Source organism: Desmodus rotundus, chromosome 11, assembly GCF_022682495.2.
Source record: "Desmodus rotundus isolate HL8 chromosome 11, HLdesRot8A.1, whole genome shotgun sequence".
NCBI lineage: Eukaryota > Metazoa > Chordata > Mammalia > Chiroptera > Phyllostomidae > Desmodus > Desmodus rotundus.
Window position 1 is genome coordinate 74,021,417 of NC_071397.1, and position 14,677 is coordinate 74,036,093.

A 14,677-nucleotide genomic window follows, 5' to 3' on the forward strand; every position below is an offset into this window, starting at 1 on the left:
ACACGGTTATTGCAGGCACGGCGGTGGGGACTGTACAAGAAAGAAGAGGGCGTGTGGGGAAGAGGTTTTGTGCTTTAATGAGGGCTTAACACGCTGGCTGCAAATCTTTCCCGTCCCCCCCCCCCCCAAACCCCCGCCGGGCCCGGTCTTTCACGTCGCAGCCTTTCCCCTGCCCCTCCCAGTCCCGCGCGGAGCTGGTGTGGGGACAGACTAGTGTCGACGGGACGCCCTTAGCAGATCCCCCGGGAAACACGAGTCGGTCCGTGGCGAAGGGTGGCGCAGACTGATAGATGGCCCTTTCTCGGAGGCTTTTTCCCACTGAGCACGGAGCTGTCCAGGCGCAACGAGTGGAGTCTCCGTCTGGACCCCGCCTCCCGCCTCCCGGCACCGCAGCGCCCCGGCCGGCAAACCGACCCCGGCTGCCCTCGGGGAAGCACCTCAGCGTAGCCGGTTCAAAAATACCGCAGAGCATGTACAGAGCTTGAAAACTTGTTTTGAAAGCACATCGAGAGTTTTTACAACCCGCAGTTTCCGATGCACTGAAAACGGGACACGAAGTCGAACTTTACAAAACAAATTCAATTTCCAGAGCGACTTTTCACGTCCGGGATTCTAATTAAAATTACCGCTACGATTGCACACACCAGGAAGAGTGGAAAATTACAATTATCTGGATAATCCAAGCCCGAAAAACTCGGATTTGAAAAACTACCAAAATTGTGTCCTGAAATACCCGCATTATTGCTCGAGTCCTTCCTGCCGCCCCAGCAGACACAACTCCAGGCACGGTCTACTCGGTGGGATCCACTACTCACAGCCCCAGTGGCTAAATGGAAATAAATGACATGGAGCAAACTGAAAATCGTGCGGGGGCCAACCTCAGACCCTCCGACCGCCAGCGGTTAGGTACCTGGTAGGGAAAACTCCCGTGCTTATCTGCTCCCAGCCCAGAGGCCGCGTAATTAGCCTCGGGAATTGCCGGGGTTAAAGCAACTCTGATTTAAGGTTTTCAAACACCCCAGAGGGCACATGTGACCGCCGGGGTCAGCCAGTCAGCAGTTTGGGTCCAGCCAAGACCAGCCGAGTGGGGCGGCTCGGTTAAGCCACGGCGCCTCCCGACGTCACGCACGCTCGCTCAAACTCAGCCACGCGCTTGAGGTTACTCTTTAAACTCAGGACTGAAACTACCAGCAGATGGTGAGGGGAGAAAAAGGGCCAAGGCCCGAGGTCTAAGCGCCCGCCCTCGCGGAGCCGGCGCTCACGTCTGCGCCCTTCCCTAGATAGGGATAGCAGCCTGGCGCTCACGCTCGCCACGGCCTCTCCATTCCCGAGTGCAGCTCCCCGGGCCCAGGTGTGAGGCTGTGTTCCCACGCTTCAGCCCGAGACTGGCGGCGGGCAAGGTCGAGCACGGCCCCGCCTCTTCGCCCCAGCCAATTGCAGGCCACGCCGACCCGGAGGAGGCGGTACCCGCCGGGGCGGCGGGGGCGAGCACGAGGAGGCGTGAGAGGTGGCCCCGCCCGCGGGGGGCGTGGCCGGCGCCGGCTCTTGCGGCGGAGCAGGGCTGCGGCGTGGGAAAGAGCCCGGAGGAGCAGACCGCGCCGGCGCCCGAGCTGCGCCTCCCCGGGCGCAGGGAGGGAGGGAGGAGGCGGACAGGGACGTCGCTGCGCCACGCTCGGCATTAGTGGCTCCGGCCGGGTTGCGCCCCGCGCCGTGTTCACCGCGATGAAGCGCCCTTGCGAAGAGACGACCTCCGAGAGCGACATGGACGAGACCATTGACGTGGGGAGCGAGAACAATTACTCGGGGTGAGCGCGGGCTCTGCGAGAGCTGCCCGGAGCCCGAGGCGTCGGGGAGCTTTGTGTAGGAGCCTCTCCTTGGAAATCTGCAGGCTCTTTTTTGCGGCGTCCTAACGGAGCGGGAAAGTTTTGCTCGAGAAACTCTTGAGTGATGGGCGCCCAGAAGCCTGCGTTGGGTGGGGCGAGGGATGTCGGTTTTCACCGTAGGGGTGGGGCGCAGAGGACAGGGGACGCGACTGAAAGTGAAGGAGTTGGCGAGGGAGGGTACCTGGCTGTCAGCGTGGGGCCGGCGGACAAACACGTCCCGGCGACTGTCGACGCACCGCCACCGAAACTATTTGGGGCGCTTTCGAAAAATGAGCCAAGTGAAAAGAAAAACAAAGTAATTTTTATTTTTAAGGAGACTAAAAAGAGAACTTGATTTCTTGGAGAAATTGAAGCAATTTACGATGTAACGTCTAACTAGGTTGAGCTTTCCAGGTTGACTCTGTGTGACTTGGCTGACAGGAGAGTGAGTGACAGATCGTTTCGGGCATCACCTCTTTGACTACTCGTTCTTAAGTCTGGAAAAGATCGTGGTCTTGATCACAGAAGCCAGACCTCCATTTTCCAGTGACAGAGGGAGATTACCGAGGCATTTTAGTGCCAAGGCGGGTAAAATGATAATTGCTTCTAATGGGCATCCCCAGAAGCACCTTAATTATTTATCTGCAGCTGTCACTCAAAGAGCAAAATTCTTCCTACCTTTCGAAAACTTTCAATACTGTTTTTCTTATTTCAATGCTATTATTCTAATACATACAAACCAAAGTCTGAAATCAGCAACAGCAAAGATATTTACATGAAACGTTGTTTGCAACGTATCTTCTAATTATTAAAATGTTCTTGTGTCATCTTAAAGAATAAGATCAGAGAAACAGAAGATGTCATGTGAAAGGCAAAACCAGTTGAAGAGGGGTAGGAATGAGGAAGACAGTTAATTCAGAAATAAGATCCAGAAGTGAGAAGATGAGGTAATAAGAACCTGGTGTGTGCAACATTTCTAAAATGAACAAATAATAGGAACCCGGAGAATCTGAGAACATAAAGAAGCGTAGGATCTATGAATTATGAAGAGTAGCAGATATAAACTAGAAAGGATGTCAAAAATTCTAAGTAACAAAATAATATTTTATTAAACTTTCAACATAAAATATCTTTTCATGAGGAAACTCAGGATGAGTTGCAGCTCCAAGAGTTTAAGCTCAGATTGAAGGCACAAAGTTATTCACCTACACATTTCATTTTCAAAGTAAAACATTTACCTAGTAGTTGATCTAATCTTTATTTTCCTACCAGTGGCATATTTAATTTGGGGGATCCTTTTGGAAGATTAGTAAACAAAACATTAAATTTGTCAGTTTTTTCCTTGTGAAATATGACTAATTGAAATAGCTAACTTCAGTTTATTTTAAGATTGCATCTAGAGGCAACAGTTTGACATGTGATGACTGTGTATCTGTTTGATAGTTGTACTAAACATGGCCTTTATTTTAAAATAGCTTTGCTTTGTTCAGTATGTCTGACCGGAAAGAGGAGGAGGATGCTATTATAGATTAGTTGACTTTTAAGAAACATTTATGAGTAGAAGTAGGAAGTACTAATATCTAATTTCTCACCCTGATTGCCCATAATTATTTCACTGGGAGACTTAATAAAAGTTTAGGGATGTTTTTGCCAATTGATTTGGCATCTGGAATACTCATTAAAGCTTGGGGGAGAATAAAGGGCATGCTCCTACCTGAAAATACAGGCTGAAAGCAAGGTATGTGAAGAGTAAAGCAAGAATTTAGAATAAAGTAACACAGACCTGAATTGCGCAGTCACTCTCAATATTAATGGGTGCCATCAAGTACTCCGAAGAAACTATTGTTATGTTAATGTAGCACCTGACATACTCTTCCTATTTCATAGGCAAAGTTCTAGCTCTGTGATTAGATCGAATTCTCCAACAACAACATCTCAGATAATGGCAAGAAAGAAAAGGAGAGGGGTATGTGATTTTTTTTTTCCTTTTTATTTCATGCAATCCAGCCTATCGTGTAACAGTTATGTTTTTCCATTAGGAGTCATTTTATCATTTGTGTATTCATAAATTTTTGTTGTTTTGCTTTTCTGAGATAGATAATAGAGAAAAGGCGTCGAGATCGGATAAATAACAGTTTATCTGAGTTGAGACGACTGGTGCCAACCGCATTTGAAAAACAAGTAAGCTACCCTCACCCCTGACCACTCCAACCAAAAAGCTCAAAAAAATCTGATTCTCTCATTTGGGAATGTGGGTTCCTGTTAAAGCTCATTAAAATAATGGCGTATGTGCCCTGATCTGGCACATAGCAGTGATTTCAGTAAAATGCTTTGTTGTGGCAAAACTATTAAAAACATAATCCATGGTGAAGTCGAAAAACATTTCCATTCTTGAGCTTATTTTCCCCTTCAGGGTAACAGTGTTCATGCTTTCTCTGTTCTTTCTATGAAGAACAGTAGTGGTTTTACTTAAAACCAAGATGTATGTAGTCTTCTTCTTCAAAAAAAAAAAAAGATATCAAATGTGAAATTTCATTTTTGTTTCAAACAGTTTTCTTAAAAGTAAGCTTTTTTATTTTAAAAATGACGAAAGCCCAGGAAGTAACATCTCAAGCTCTACTTCCTTAATAATAATACTAATAAAATTTATTGATCAACCCACATGGTTTTATTTCTGGGTTAACAGAATGATGTTCAATTTGGAGCATCTTTTTGGAAGTTTAGTTAAAATCAAACTAGCCACATGCCCTGTTCAGAATTCAAGTAAGTATTCCTTCACACACACACACACACACACAAAAAAAAAAATTTTGTGCACTTAAAAGAGTAGGAAGCCAGATGTGTAAATCTTTCTTTGTCGTTTTATAAAAGTTGTTTCTCCTCCTGCCACCATGGCTAATGGCACAGATTTCTAAGAGCATCTTTCAAAGAATGTGGCATCATACCCTTGTTGAAAATACTTCCAATTTAATTTAAATAGAGTATAAAGACAGCAGTTGTTTGTTTACTTCATTTTGTTGTTTATTTAATGAGTCACAAACATTATAAAGCCTTTGGAAATTATCCAGAAACTGCAATTTTATTATTAGTCATTTTCACTGAACCTACTATATATCTTCATGGAAAAACTGAACACTGATGGAAGTACAAGATGTAATATGCTATTGATTATACATTTGTAAGAGAAACACAGGCACCCATTCGTATGCTGAAACTGCCTTTGATTAAATGTAATACGGAAATTATAGTTTTGATTAGTAGCACTTTCAATGACAGGAGGCTGAAAATGAAAATACCAGTATTCAATGATATTTTTACTTTGAGTATGGAAATGTATACAGTTATGAGGAGCCATCAGTGTGGTGACTTTTTTTTTTTTGGTATGTTAGATTTTCTTTTTCCCCCTTAAATGTCCACTTAAACCTTAAAAGCAAACCTCAAACCTCAGTTGTTCAGTAGTTAGTCACCGTAAACACAGACTTTCTCATTTGCGAAGCTTGGCTACCAACACGTAGTGAGCTGGCCCTGTCACAATGTGATTTAGAAGAGTGTTCTTTCAAACAAGTTAAATAACTGGCATTGTGCTGGTAATTTTCACAAAACAAGTAAAGCATAAACTTCAGTTTCCTTTTCAGAAAAACATATTGATTTAATTATTTAGCTCTTCCAGGAAATTAGAAGCCACCCACAGCACTCTGAGACAGCTTGAGGTGATGGATTTTTCAATTGGTTTCCAGGGGTTACCTAATTTTAAAAAGGGGGAACATAAAAATATATTTCCAAGACAATTTTATAAGGGGACTAAATGGTAATGGCAAAATTTTTTTTTAATTTTTAAAGGATTTAAATATCCTTACACATTGCTGATGCTTACTAGATAAGTAGTAAATTATGCTTTCTTATTTATCATCTTGGAATTCACAGTGACACCTGCTGGTAATTATGGGGGAAAACATTAAGTCTTCCCTTTTATTTTTGATTCTGCTTACTGGTGGTCTAGTATGAACTACCTTAAACACTTATTAGAATTTTTTTTTAAATATACTTTCAACAACAATTTAAGATCCTATTTTCTTATCCTCTAGAGTTATACTCAAGTGATCTAGACTTCAGCATCATATAGGACTACTGGATGTTCTATGTATAATTCGTATATAATTTTATATAATAAAAATTAAGTATACTATTAACCAAGGTACTGATTGGATGCAAAGTTTGAGATTTTTGCAACTGTAATAATTTTTGTTGAGTGATATTGGGAGTATAGTTATTATGATAAAAAATATTTATTATGTCTCTTAGTCTTTAAAAGTTGAAATGGCCCTGGCCAGGTAGTTCAGTTAGGTTAGAGTGTCGCCTCTATTCGCCAAGGTCACAGGTTCAGTCACCAGTCAGGACACATACAAGAAGCAGCTAATGAATGCACAAGTAGGTGCTACAACAAATTGATGTTCCTCTTTCTCTCTCAAATCAATAAAAAAAAATTTTTAAGTTAAAATGGCAAATATTTGTCATTAGGTGTGACATAGTAATAAGTGCTTTCATTTAAAGTCTGGACGAAACTCAGATTTTTTCTCTGAAAAAATTAAACAGAATTTTCTAGTGAGAGAGAAAATTGAAAGCCTGGTGTAAAATGTTCCTAATTAGATTTGATAGGATTTATAAGACCTTATTATTTGTTATGCAGGGATCTGCAAAGTTAGAAAAAGCTGAAATACTACAAATGACAGTGGATCATTTGAAGATGCTTCAAGCAACCGGGGGTAAAGGTAAGTAGGTGACTTCATTTCCCCCCCACCATTTTCTTTCTTTTTCATTTTTCCTCCCTAAGATTATAAGGAAGTCATAGTTGAACAGTTCTTTAACAAGCTGAGATAGGAGGTCCCAGATTAAAGCCGTGGAAATCAATGCTAATGGCAGGATTGAACTCGTGGGAAAGAACTTCTGGGACAAAAGAAGCACTTGACCCTGGGCTTGTGTTTGCTTTCATAATACTGTGGGAGTAAAGCTTCATTCACAGCTGCCTGGTCAGAGATTTGTTTGGAACTTCAGAAGCGCACGCTGGAATCTGTACAGAAAGACAAAACAAATACACAAACATCCAAACATAAGCAGGAGGTTAGAGGCAATCTTTTTCTCTTCTTTCCCTGCCCCCAACCCGTCTCCCCCCCCCCCATGAAATCCAAGCTAGAACTCAGTATAATGCAGCTGTTTCAAAGGAAGTGACTCTAGAATGTTTTCTATTGTTCTGTTCAGATTTCGGTTGGTCTTGGATTCAGATCAGACAGAGCATTTGAAGTGTAGGTAGTGAATCTCTACTGGAAACTGTTAATAGAGCAGTCATTCCTGCCAAGAGCAAACAGGAGAAGGTGCCCTAGGCCCAGTGCCCTGGAGAGATGTCCTCCGTATTTCATAGTGAGTTTGGGAAAATTGTCCAGAGTGTCAGCGGTGGACCCTTACCTCATGCTAAACATAGACATGAGATTGCAAAAGCTTGTAATATTCATTCAGATTTTATCATCCCATTTCTCACTCAGACTGGATTTCACTCTTTTGTATCTTTTTCACCCTTCACACAAGCCTTTGCTATTCATCTTCGCCAAGGGTGTTATTTGATACATTTGACGACTCAGTAAGGACAGGGTGCCACAAGGGACTAAGTGCCGCTGCACCTACACTCTGGAGGCTGCTGTGTTTACTGTCAACCTTCTCACTGTGTGGTGCCATCGTCTGCCCTAGACCATGACAGGAACAGGGCGTTGGAGGCAAGTAGCTGCTCACCACTTGGTATGGGAGTAGTTCAGTATTTTAACTCCACGACGGCCAGGCTGCGGAAGACCTGTGGAACACAGCCCTGACCATCATCACCTCTAAATCTGAGACCAACTAAAATCTGAAAACAACAATGAAAGTAATTCTAGAGTCACTTCCTTTGGAGTAGCTGCATGATACTGAGTCCTAGTTCTGATTTAATGGGGGTTTGGGGTCAGGGAAAGAAGAAAAACAGAAAAAGATCGCCTCTAACCCCCTGTTTGTATTTGGATGTTTGTCAGGTAGGATTGACCTTTGTGCAGGCAAGCCCACATTGTGTCTGACTTAACCTTGGTTGCACTTCCTCAAGGAACCATCCTGAATAAATGGGCACTTTTTTTTTTTTTTTAATTCTACTGTTTAAAATGGAACCCAAAGTGTAGGATGCAAGCATTCTTACATAATGGAGAAGAGAACTAAATGAAGTCTTAAAAACCAAGGATGCAGCCCAGCTTGGCCACTGCCTCCCCTGTGACCAGAGGCAGGAGGGCACTGCTGCACAGTGAGGCCTGCCCCAGTGCTCTGAGGTCTAAGGCCCCTCCAGCCCCATGATGCCGCCTCTGCACCTGCTGCCGCAGGGTATTGGGAGGCCAGCTGAGTGAGTGATGGTGCAAGGAAAGTCGTGGGGTTGCTCTGCCTCCCTTGGCATTGGTAACCGCAAGGCTAAGAGTCCTTATCAGGGTTTCAAATATTTGGCATGAGGCATAGGTCTAAAAAGTAACATTGTTCTTATGCCTTCTTATTAAAAACTAAGTTCCATCTTGGTTGCTATTCTTGGCTACCTGAAAGGTCCTAAAATTCATCCCAGAATAGTTTATGAACACACATTTCCAAGCAAGCACATGTAAGTGGCCTGACGGCCAGGTCATTGAACCACTCAACAAGTAGGATAACGTGTGGGCCTTGAAGAAGGGGGGCTGGCAGTGTGGGCTCACATCTTCCAAGACTCACAACTGCTGTAAGGACCAGGTCATGTGACAGAGGCAGAAACTGGAGCTCTGTATTACCCTGAAGCAGTTGACTAGGGAATTCACTGTCACACAGTACAAAAGGAGAGATGCCATCTTTTTTCTGTAAGCATTTGAAACGAGGGTCTTAATTTCCACCCCCCACTGTGATATTTAGTTGCAAAAACAACTGTAGTATATAGCATTCCTAGAGTTGTCACACATGTGAGTTGCAAAGTAAACTCCCTTAACTTCTGCAAAAATTACAACTATAAATAGTTGGCAATGTTTTCAGACAGGATTCTGCTTACGCCTTCTGAAGGACAGAGTGGAACAAAGTTGGTGGGACTCTTAGTAACTGGATAATTTTCTCCTTCCTCTCTCTCTCTCCTGGCCCCCACTTGGCTCAAACCTCCTTTTAGGTTACTTTGATGCCCATGCCCTTGCCATGGATTTCATGAGCATTGGATTCCGAGAGTGCTTAACAGAAGTGGCGAGGTATCTGAGCTCGGTGGAAGGCCTGGACTCCTCCGATCCACTGCGGGTGCGACTCGTCTCTCATCTCAGCACCTGCGCCTCTCAGCGGGAGGCGGCGGCAATGACGTCCTCCCTGGCCCACCACCACCACCCGCTACATCCACACCACTGGGCTGCGGCCTTCCACCATCTCCCCGCAGCCCTGCTCCAACCCAACGGACTCCACGCCTCGGAGTCAACGCCTTGTCGCCTCTCCACAACTTCAGAAGTGCCTTCTGCCCATGGCTCCGCTCTCCTCACGGCCACGTTTGCCCACGCAGATTCTGCCCTTCGGATGCCGTCCACAGGCAGCATTGCCCCGTGTGTGCCGCCCCTCTCCACTTCCCTCCTGTCCCTCTCAGCCACTGTCCACGCAGCCGCTGCAGCAGCCACCGCGGCGGCGCACAGCTTCCCTCTGTCCTTCGCAGGGGCCTTCCCCATGCTCCCTCCAAACGCAGCTGCAGCAGTGGCCGCCGCCACAGCCATCAGCCCGCCCTTATCGGTATCAGCCACGTCCAGTCCGCAGCAGACAAGCAGTGGAACAAACAGTAAACCTTACCGGCCCTGGGGGACAGAAGTGGGCGCTTTTTAGGTTTTCACTGAACTTCTTGCAATAGTAACTGATTGTCCTTCATTTCAGAGTCAGCTTAAAACGTCTGCACCCTGAAGGTAGCCATACAGATGTCTACAGATCCACAAAGCAACAATTGGGACACAAACCTCAGAAGTGGAAATGTGGTATTACCCTTTTCCCCTCTTTTTATTGTTTAAGGCAGCTTGGTAACTAACATCAACAACTTTTGAAAACTTCACACTTGCTTCCATTTAGAGTTTTCCTGGAAAATTTACAGACTGTACCGTCTGACAGTGCATCAGTATATCTACATTGGAGAAGAAAAATGCCCTGACTGAATTCTTTTGAAACTAATGGAAAAAATATATATAAGTGCCTGAGCTAGTGAAGTTTTTTTCGGAACATATAACATTGCACAAGTGAAGAGCGTAGAAGTTAGGTTAAGAAAGGAAAGGGACAGAAGGCTTGTGTTAAGCTGCAGACATACAATGCCAGAGAAGAGTACCCTGTTGAAACCAACAGGTTTTTATTGGCCAAAAGGAGTGCCGAAAACAATTTTCAAGTTGAAAGGCCTAGTTTTATCTTAGTTTGCTTTCTTTGTACAGACTTGCCAAGTGGCAGCATTCAGCAGTGAATTGGTATAAGCAATTCCCTCAGTGCTCAGATTAATAAGCCTTCTGCCCCAGCTGCAAGCCCCTAGGCACCTTTTTCTTTCATGGCTCAAAATGTGGTGCTTCTTTATCTAAACCATTTATAGAGTGCGCCTAGGAGCACTTGCCTACTGTGTGCCCACCCAAGGCTATCTGATTCATGCCAACTTGAAAATGCCAGTTTGTAAACGCTTAGATTAATTTATTGTTTCATTTGGACTACTTTCACATATTTATCCTCCTCAGTTTGTCCTGATAACATATACTGTCTCTTGTTACCATCTTTCTGGGAGAAGTTGCATTTCTGGAGGTGATACACAGGGAGATAGATAATACCATTGGGAAGAGAAAAGCCACGATTTTTAAATGCTTTGTCAAGTTTAAGATTGCATTTGATCCCCAATCAAGATGAATGTATGCAATGCGATGTACATAAATGAGTTTTGGCCATGCCTAGACTAGTGCTACATAATGGTGTTTTGGTTTCGTTTTGTCTATTTTCTTTAATGACAAAATAATCTCTTAATACATTGAAATTAAGCACGTGAGATTTTATGTTTGAAAGGTAAGGACACAGCATGTATTATTATGCACTTCATTTCTCTGCTGTGTGGAGAAAGCAATAAAAAAGAATGTTAAACATTATGCAAAACTATACTTTTAAATATTTGTTTTAAAATTACTGTACCTGGGTTGGGTTGTTTTTTGTTTTTTTGCATTTGTAACCTTTTTCTATGCAAAAATCTACATATCACTAATTAAATGGAGTCCTTTTTTACTATTTTTATGTGGATGAGTTGCTTTGCAGAACGGAAAGTTGATACGAATTTCAAGCAAAGCCTTCTTTCACTAAGGAGTTAAGCCATGGCTTTCCTTTTTCTCTTTCAGAGTCAGAATTTGATATAATTCACAGCTTGCTTGAAAGTAGCATTTATCGGAACTTACAAATCAGTTGAACATTGGTGGATATGATATTAAATAGTGTACCGAACACAGAATAATAAGCTAGAATGTGTCATACATTTTGTAACTCAGAAGCATTTGTAGAGTGTTGGTAAAAATCACACGTGTTCATGATAGGCATGTACATGCCTCCTGATGATGCGCCCTAAGTCTACCTCAGTGAAAACTTCTTTTGATGCTGTAGAGACTATGCAGATATTTCTCATTCAGTAAAGCCTGAAAGAGTGTTTCAGCGTTCCCAAAGCTATTGGGCCAAGCATATGAAAAATAAAAAAGAATGTTTTTATTGTGCATTTCACTTGTGCTCAGAGCTAAAGGAAGAAGTGGGAGGCTTCTTACATTATTTTAGTTTTAAAATATCAAGCTTATTGTTTATCTAATTTCTTCTTTCTGGAAGTGGGTAAAAAAATTAGCGAACACAGATCACCTTGTTCCTCCTGTCTGTAAGCTCTGTGGTTAAATTTTCTGTTAGTTCTGAAGGAATTGGGTAGCAAAGAAGAAAATGGATTTAGTACTATTTGAAGTTTGCTTTTTAACTGTGGTTTCTGAACAAATGGCATAGAAATAATTTTTATTTAAGATCTAATAGTTGATTCTGTGCCTATTGTAATATCAGCATTTAAAGAATTATTTTCCTATTTTGGAATATAAACTGTTTTAGAAATCAGGATTTTTTTTTTAAATTTTGGATTAAATATTTTAAGATAAATGCCCTTCCTCTTTTCTTCCCTTTTTCTTCCTCTTTGTTTTTTTCTTATATGTTTTTCTTCCCAGTTGCATGTGGGTTATTATTTTTCAGTTTAATTGATTTAAATATTTGCATACCGACTTTGCCACCTAATTGCTAAGGGTTGTCAGTGTTCCTAAAGAAAAGCATTGTCAGTAATTTCAGTCGCTTATCACTTGTTCTCTGTCAGTGTTTCACATCATCAGCTTTTAACATCACATTTCACTTGTTCTATGAACTTGAGCATTGAGTTTTCCATCTCTAATCAAATGTTTTTTGAAAGTGGTGTTCCATCTTTAGATATGATGATTTCATGTTTGCTACCCAAATGGACAAAGAAAAATTGTTTTCATAGTTCATGACAAAACAAACATTTAGAATTTGATTTATTGATGACTTTTATTTGTGTAAAAGTTGGTCCCAAAATTAACTCACAGGAATTTTTGTAGGAAAAAGGGGACAAAACGGGAAAGAACATTTGTAGAAACTTGGTTTTCTCCAATGTTAAAAGCTATATGTATGCCTAATTACAACAGTTTTGTACTTCACATCAGTGAGCCCGTAGATGTTTATTGAACAACTACTGTGTACCTAGCTCTATGCTGTGTATATGTCAGGTTTTGAATTCTGTGTAGTAGCACATAATAGTGAACAGGTGTGGCTGCTACCCTAGGCTTCACAGGCACCCTCCAAAGAAGTAGGTGCCCTGAGGATGAGGAAAGGGATTTCTGGAAACTGGTCAGGGAGGCTTTTTCTCTTGTTGGAATCTCGCTGTTACAAATACGGTATTTCCTCTCATATGTGAGAAATCTGTGGGACTTTTAAAGCAATGTTGAAACATAGGGAAGTCCAGTTGTTAACTAGAGTGATGGCTGTTTGACACCCATGTACATATGCATCAAAAATCTTAATGAAGCCTGGAGATTATCTTCTTTATATCTTAAATGAGTTCATTTTACCAATTAAGACAAAGTAAGAGAAATAACTTGGTAACATCAACACAAGCAGGATGATTTTAGAATTTCTTATTTTCATAAGTCTAAGGTTCCATCATTTGCAAGATATACTATTGGTTTAAGGTCAGTTTTTATAGAAAAGAACCACCAAAATTGGTCATAAGATATCCCAATTTCCAGAGTAAAAAAAATGAAAAAAAAATGTATTTGGGTTTGAGGCAATACTACACATTGTACTTGAATTCAGTTTTTAAAATCCATGGCTAGAGATATGATTAAAATGTTGCTGATTTAGCTTACTTTAAAAATATCTCATCAGAATAGGGTCTTACTCAAATTAAAGAATCTGGAATGACTTAGTAAGCTTAACAATCTAAAGATACATATATATTTTAAGCTTTTCATGTTTTTATTGCACAATGGGACTAAATCCTACTTCTGCATTTTACTGAAGAATGGAATTTGACTTCCCTTACAATTCTTTTAAGATCTAGACAATAACTGACGTGAATATCACAGCAACTGCAACAAAGCATTACAGCAAATATGACATCATAAACTGTAGCTCACACTCTTTGGAAGGATACGTCTTTGAACTCAGCGGGAGATCCTACAAAAAGAGAAAAGTCCCTTAACTTCCATAGACACTTGTTAGAAGCATCAGAGGCATATGAGAAATGATTCCCTAGATACTGGGTGGCATCCTCTCCCTCACTTCTAACTTCAGAGGAACAGACAGGAATGGGGTTGGTCAGAGAATAGAGTCCTCTGCTGTAACCGGTAGAATCTACCATGAGTCACAGATCCAAAAAAGAAAAGAAAATGTAATACAAACTGTTAATACTGTTTGGTTGGTCTCTGTGCTAAGCTCCATGCTAAGTGTTTGAAAGCTGTTATTTAAGGCTCATAACTGTCCTAAAGAGTACATAATATTATTATCTTTGTGTTACATATTAGGAGTTGGAGAGTAAGAGGTTAACTGTCCAAGATTATACCTAACAGTTTGAGCTATGACCCAACCCAGACCTTTCTGATTCTTGAGCCCGTACCATTGATTTGTAGACATTTCCTTTTTGGACTCACACTCCTTCAGACCAACCAAAAATACTTCAATCTGCCTCTGAACTAATGACAAGAGTAAATCGGTTATAGTATTAGCATAAAAACCTTCACCATATCACCCTTTTAATATGCGAAAGGATGAGAAAAGAACAACTCCACTTTTATCATACAACATAAAAAAATTATTTAGTCAGTTCCCTAATTTGAACTTTCAACTTTTAAGCCAGTCACACCTGCCTTATCTTAATTTGAATTTACTGTAAAGATGAATCAAAATGGTGAAGTACAAAGACCAGATATCTGAAAATTGAGTTTCAAAAAAAAAATCTTGTGTTTCCTTGGATATATCAATAAAAGATTAGAGATTTAAGGGGCGAATGTTGGATTATACTGAATGTTTATACATTCCAAGTGCATCATGTCATAAAATAACATTCTTCCCTTAGCCCATGAAGACCTGTCCAGTAACCCATTCACTTTAATAATTCTTGTTATCAGGAAGGGCTTTTCAAATAACCTAAACTCCATCCTACAGTTAAGTATGCTTTCTATAGCAGTTAACAGTTTATATGTGTATAATTTTTCAAAAATCTAATAACCAGAGACATT

At 41.5% G+C, this 14,677-nt stretch overlaps 1 protein-coding gene across 1 annotated transcript; it reads left to right on the plus strand.

The window, feature by feature from the left end:
• Positions 1-257: 257 nt before the first annotated feature.
• HEY2 (hes related family bHLH transcription factor with YRPW motif 2) lies at positions 258-10,422 on the plus strand. Its single transcript, XM_024552166.4, has 5 exons — positions 258-1,805; positions 3,750-3,828; positions 3,960-4,043; positions 6,550-6,631; positions 9,043-10,422. The coding sequence occupies exons 1-5, from the start codon at positions 1,723-1,725 to the stop codon at positions 9,726-9,728; spliced, it is 1,014 nt and encodes a 337-aa protein (XP_024407934.2). The 5' UTR covers positions 258-1,722; the 3' UTR covers positions 9,729-10,422.
• Positions 10,423-14,677: the final 4,255 nt, after the last annotated feature.

Excerpts from the sequence above, each read along its gene's own strand:
- HEY2 (XM_024552166.4), top strand. The coding sequence starts at position 1,723 with ATGAAGCGCCCTTGCGAAGAGACGACCTCCGAGAGCGACATGGACGAG. Across the intron at positions 1,806-3,749 it reads AGCGAGAACAATTACTCGGG|GCAAAGTTCTAGCTCTGTGA; the intron begins GTGAGCGCGGGC and ends CCTATTTCATAG. Across the intron at positions 6,632-9,042 it reads TCAAGCAACCGGGGGTAAAG|GTTACTTTGATGCCCATGCC; the intron begins GTAAGTAGGTGA and ends ACCTCCTTTTAG.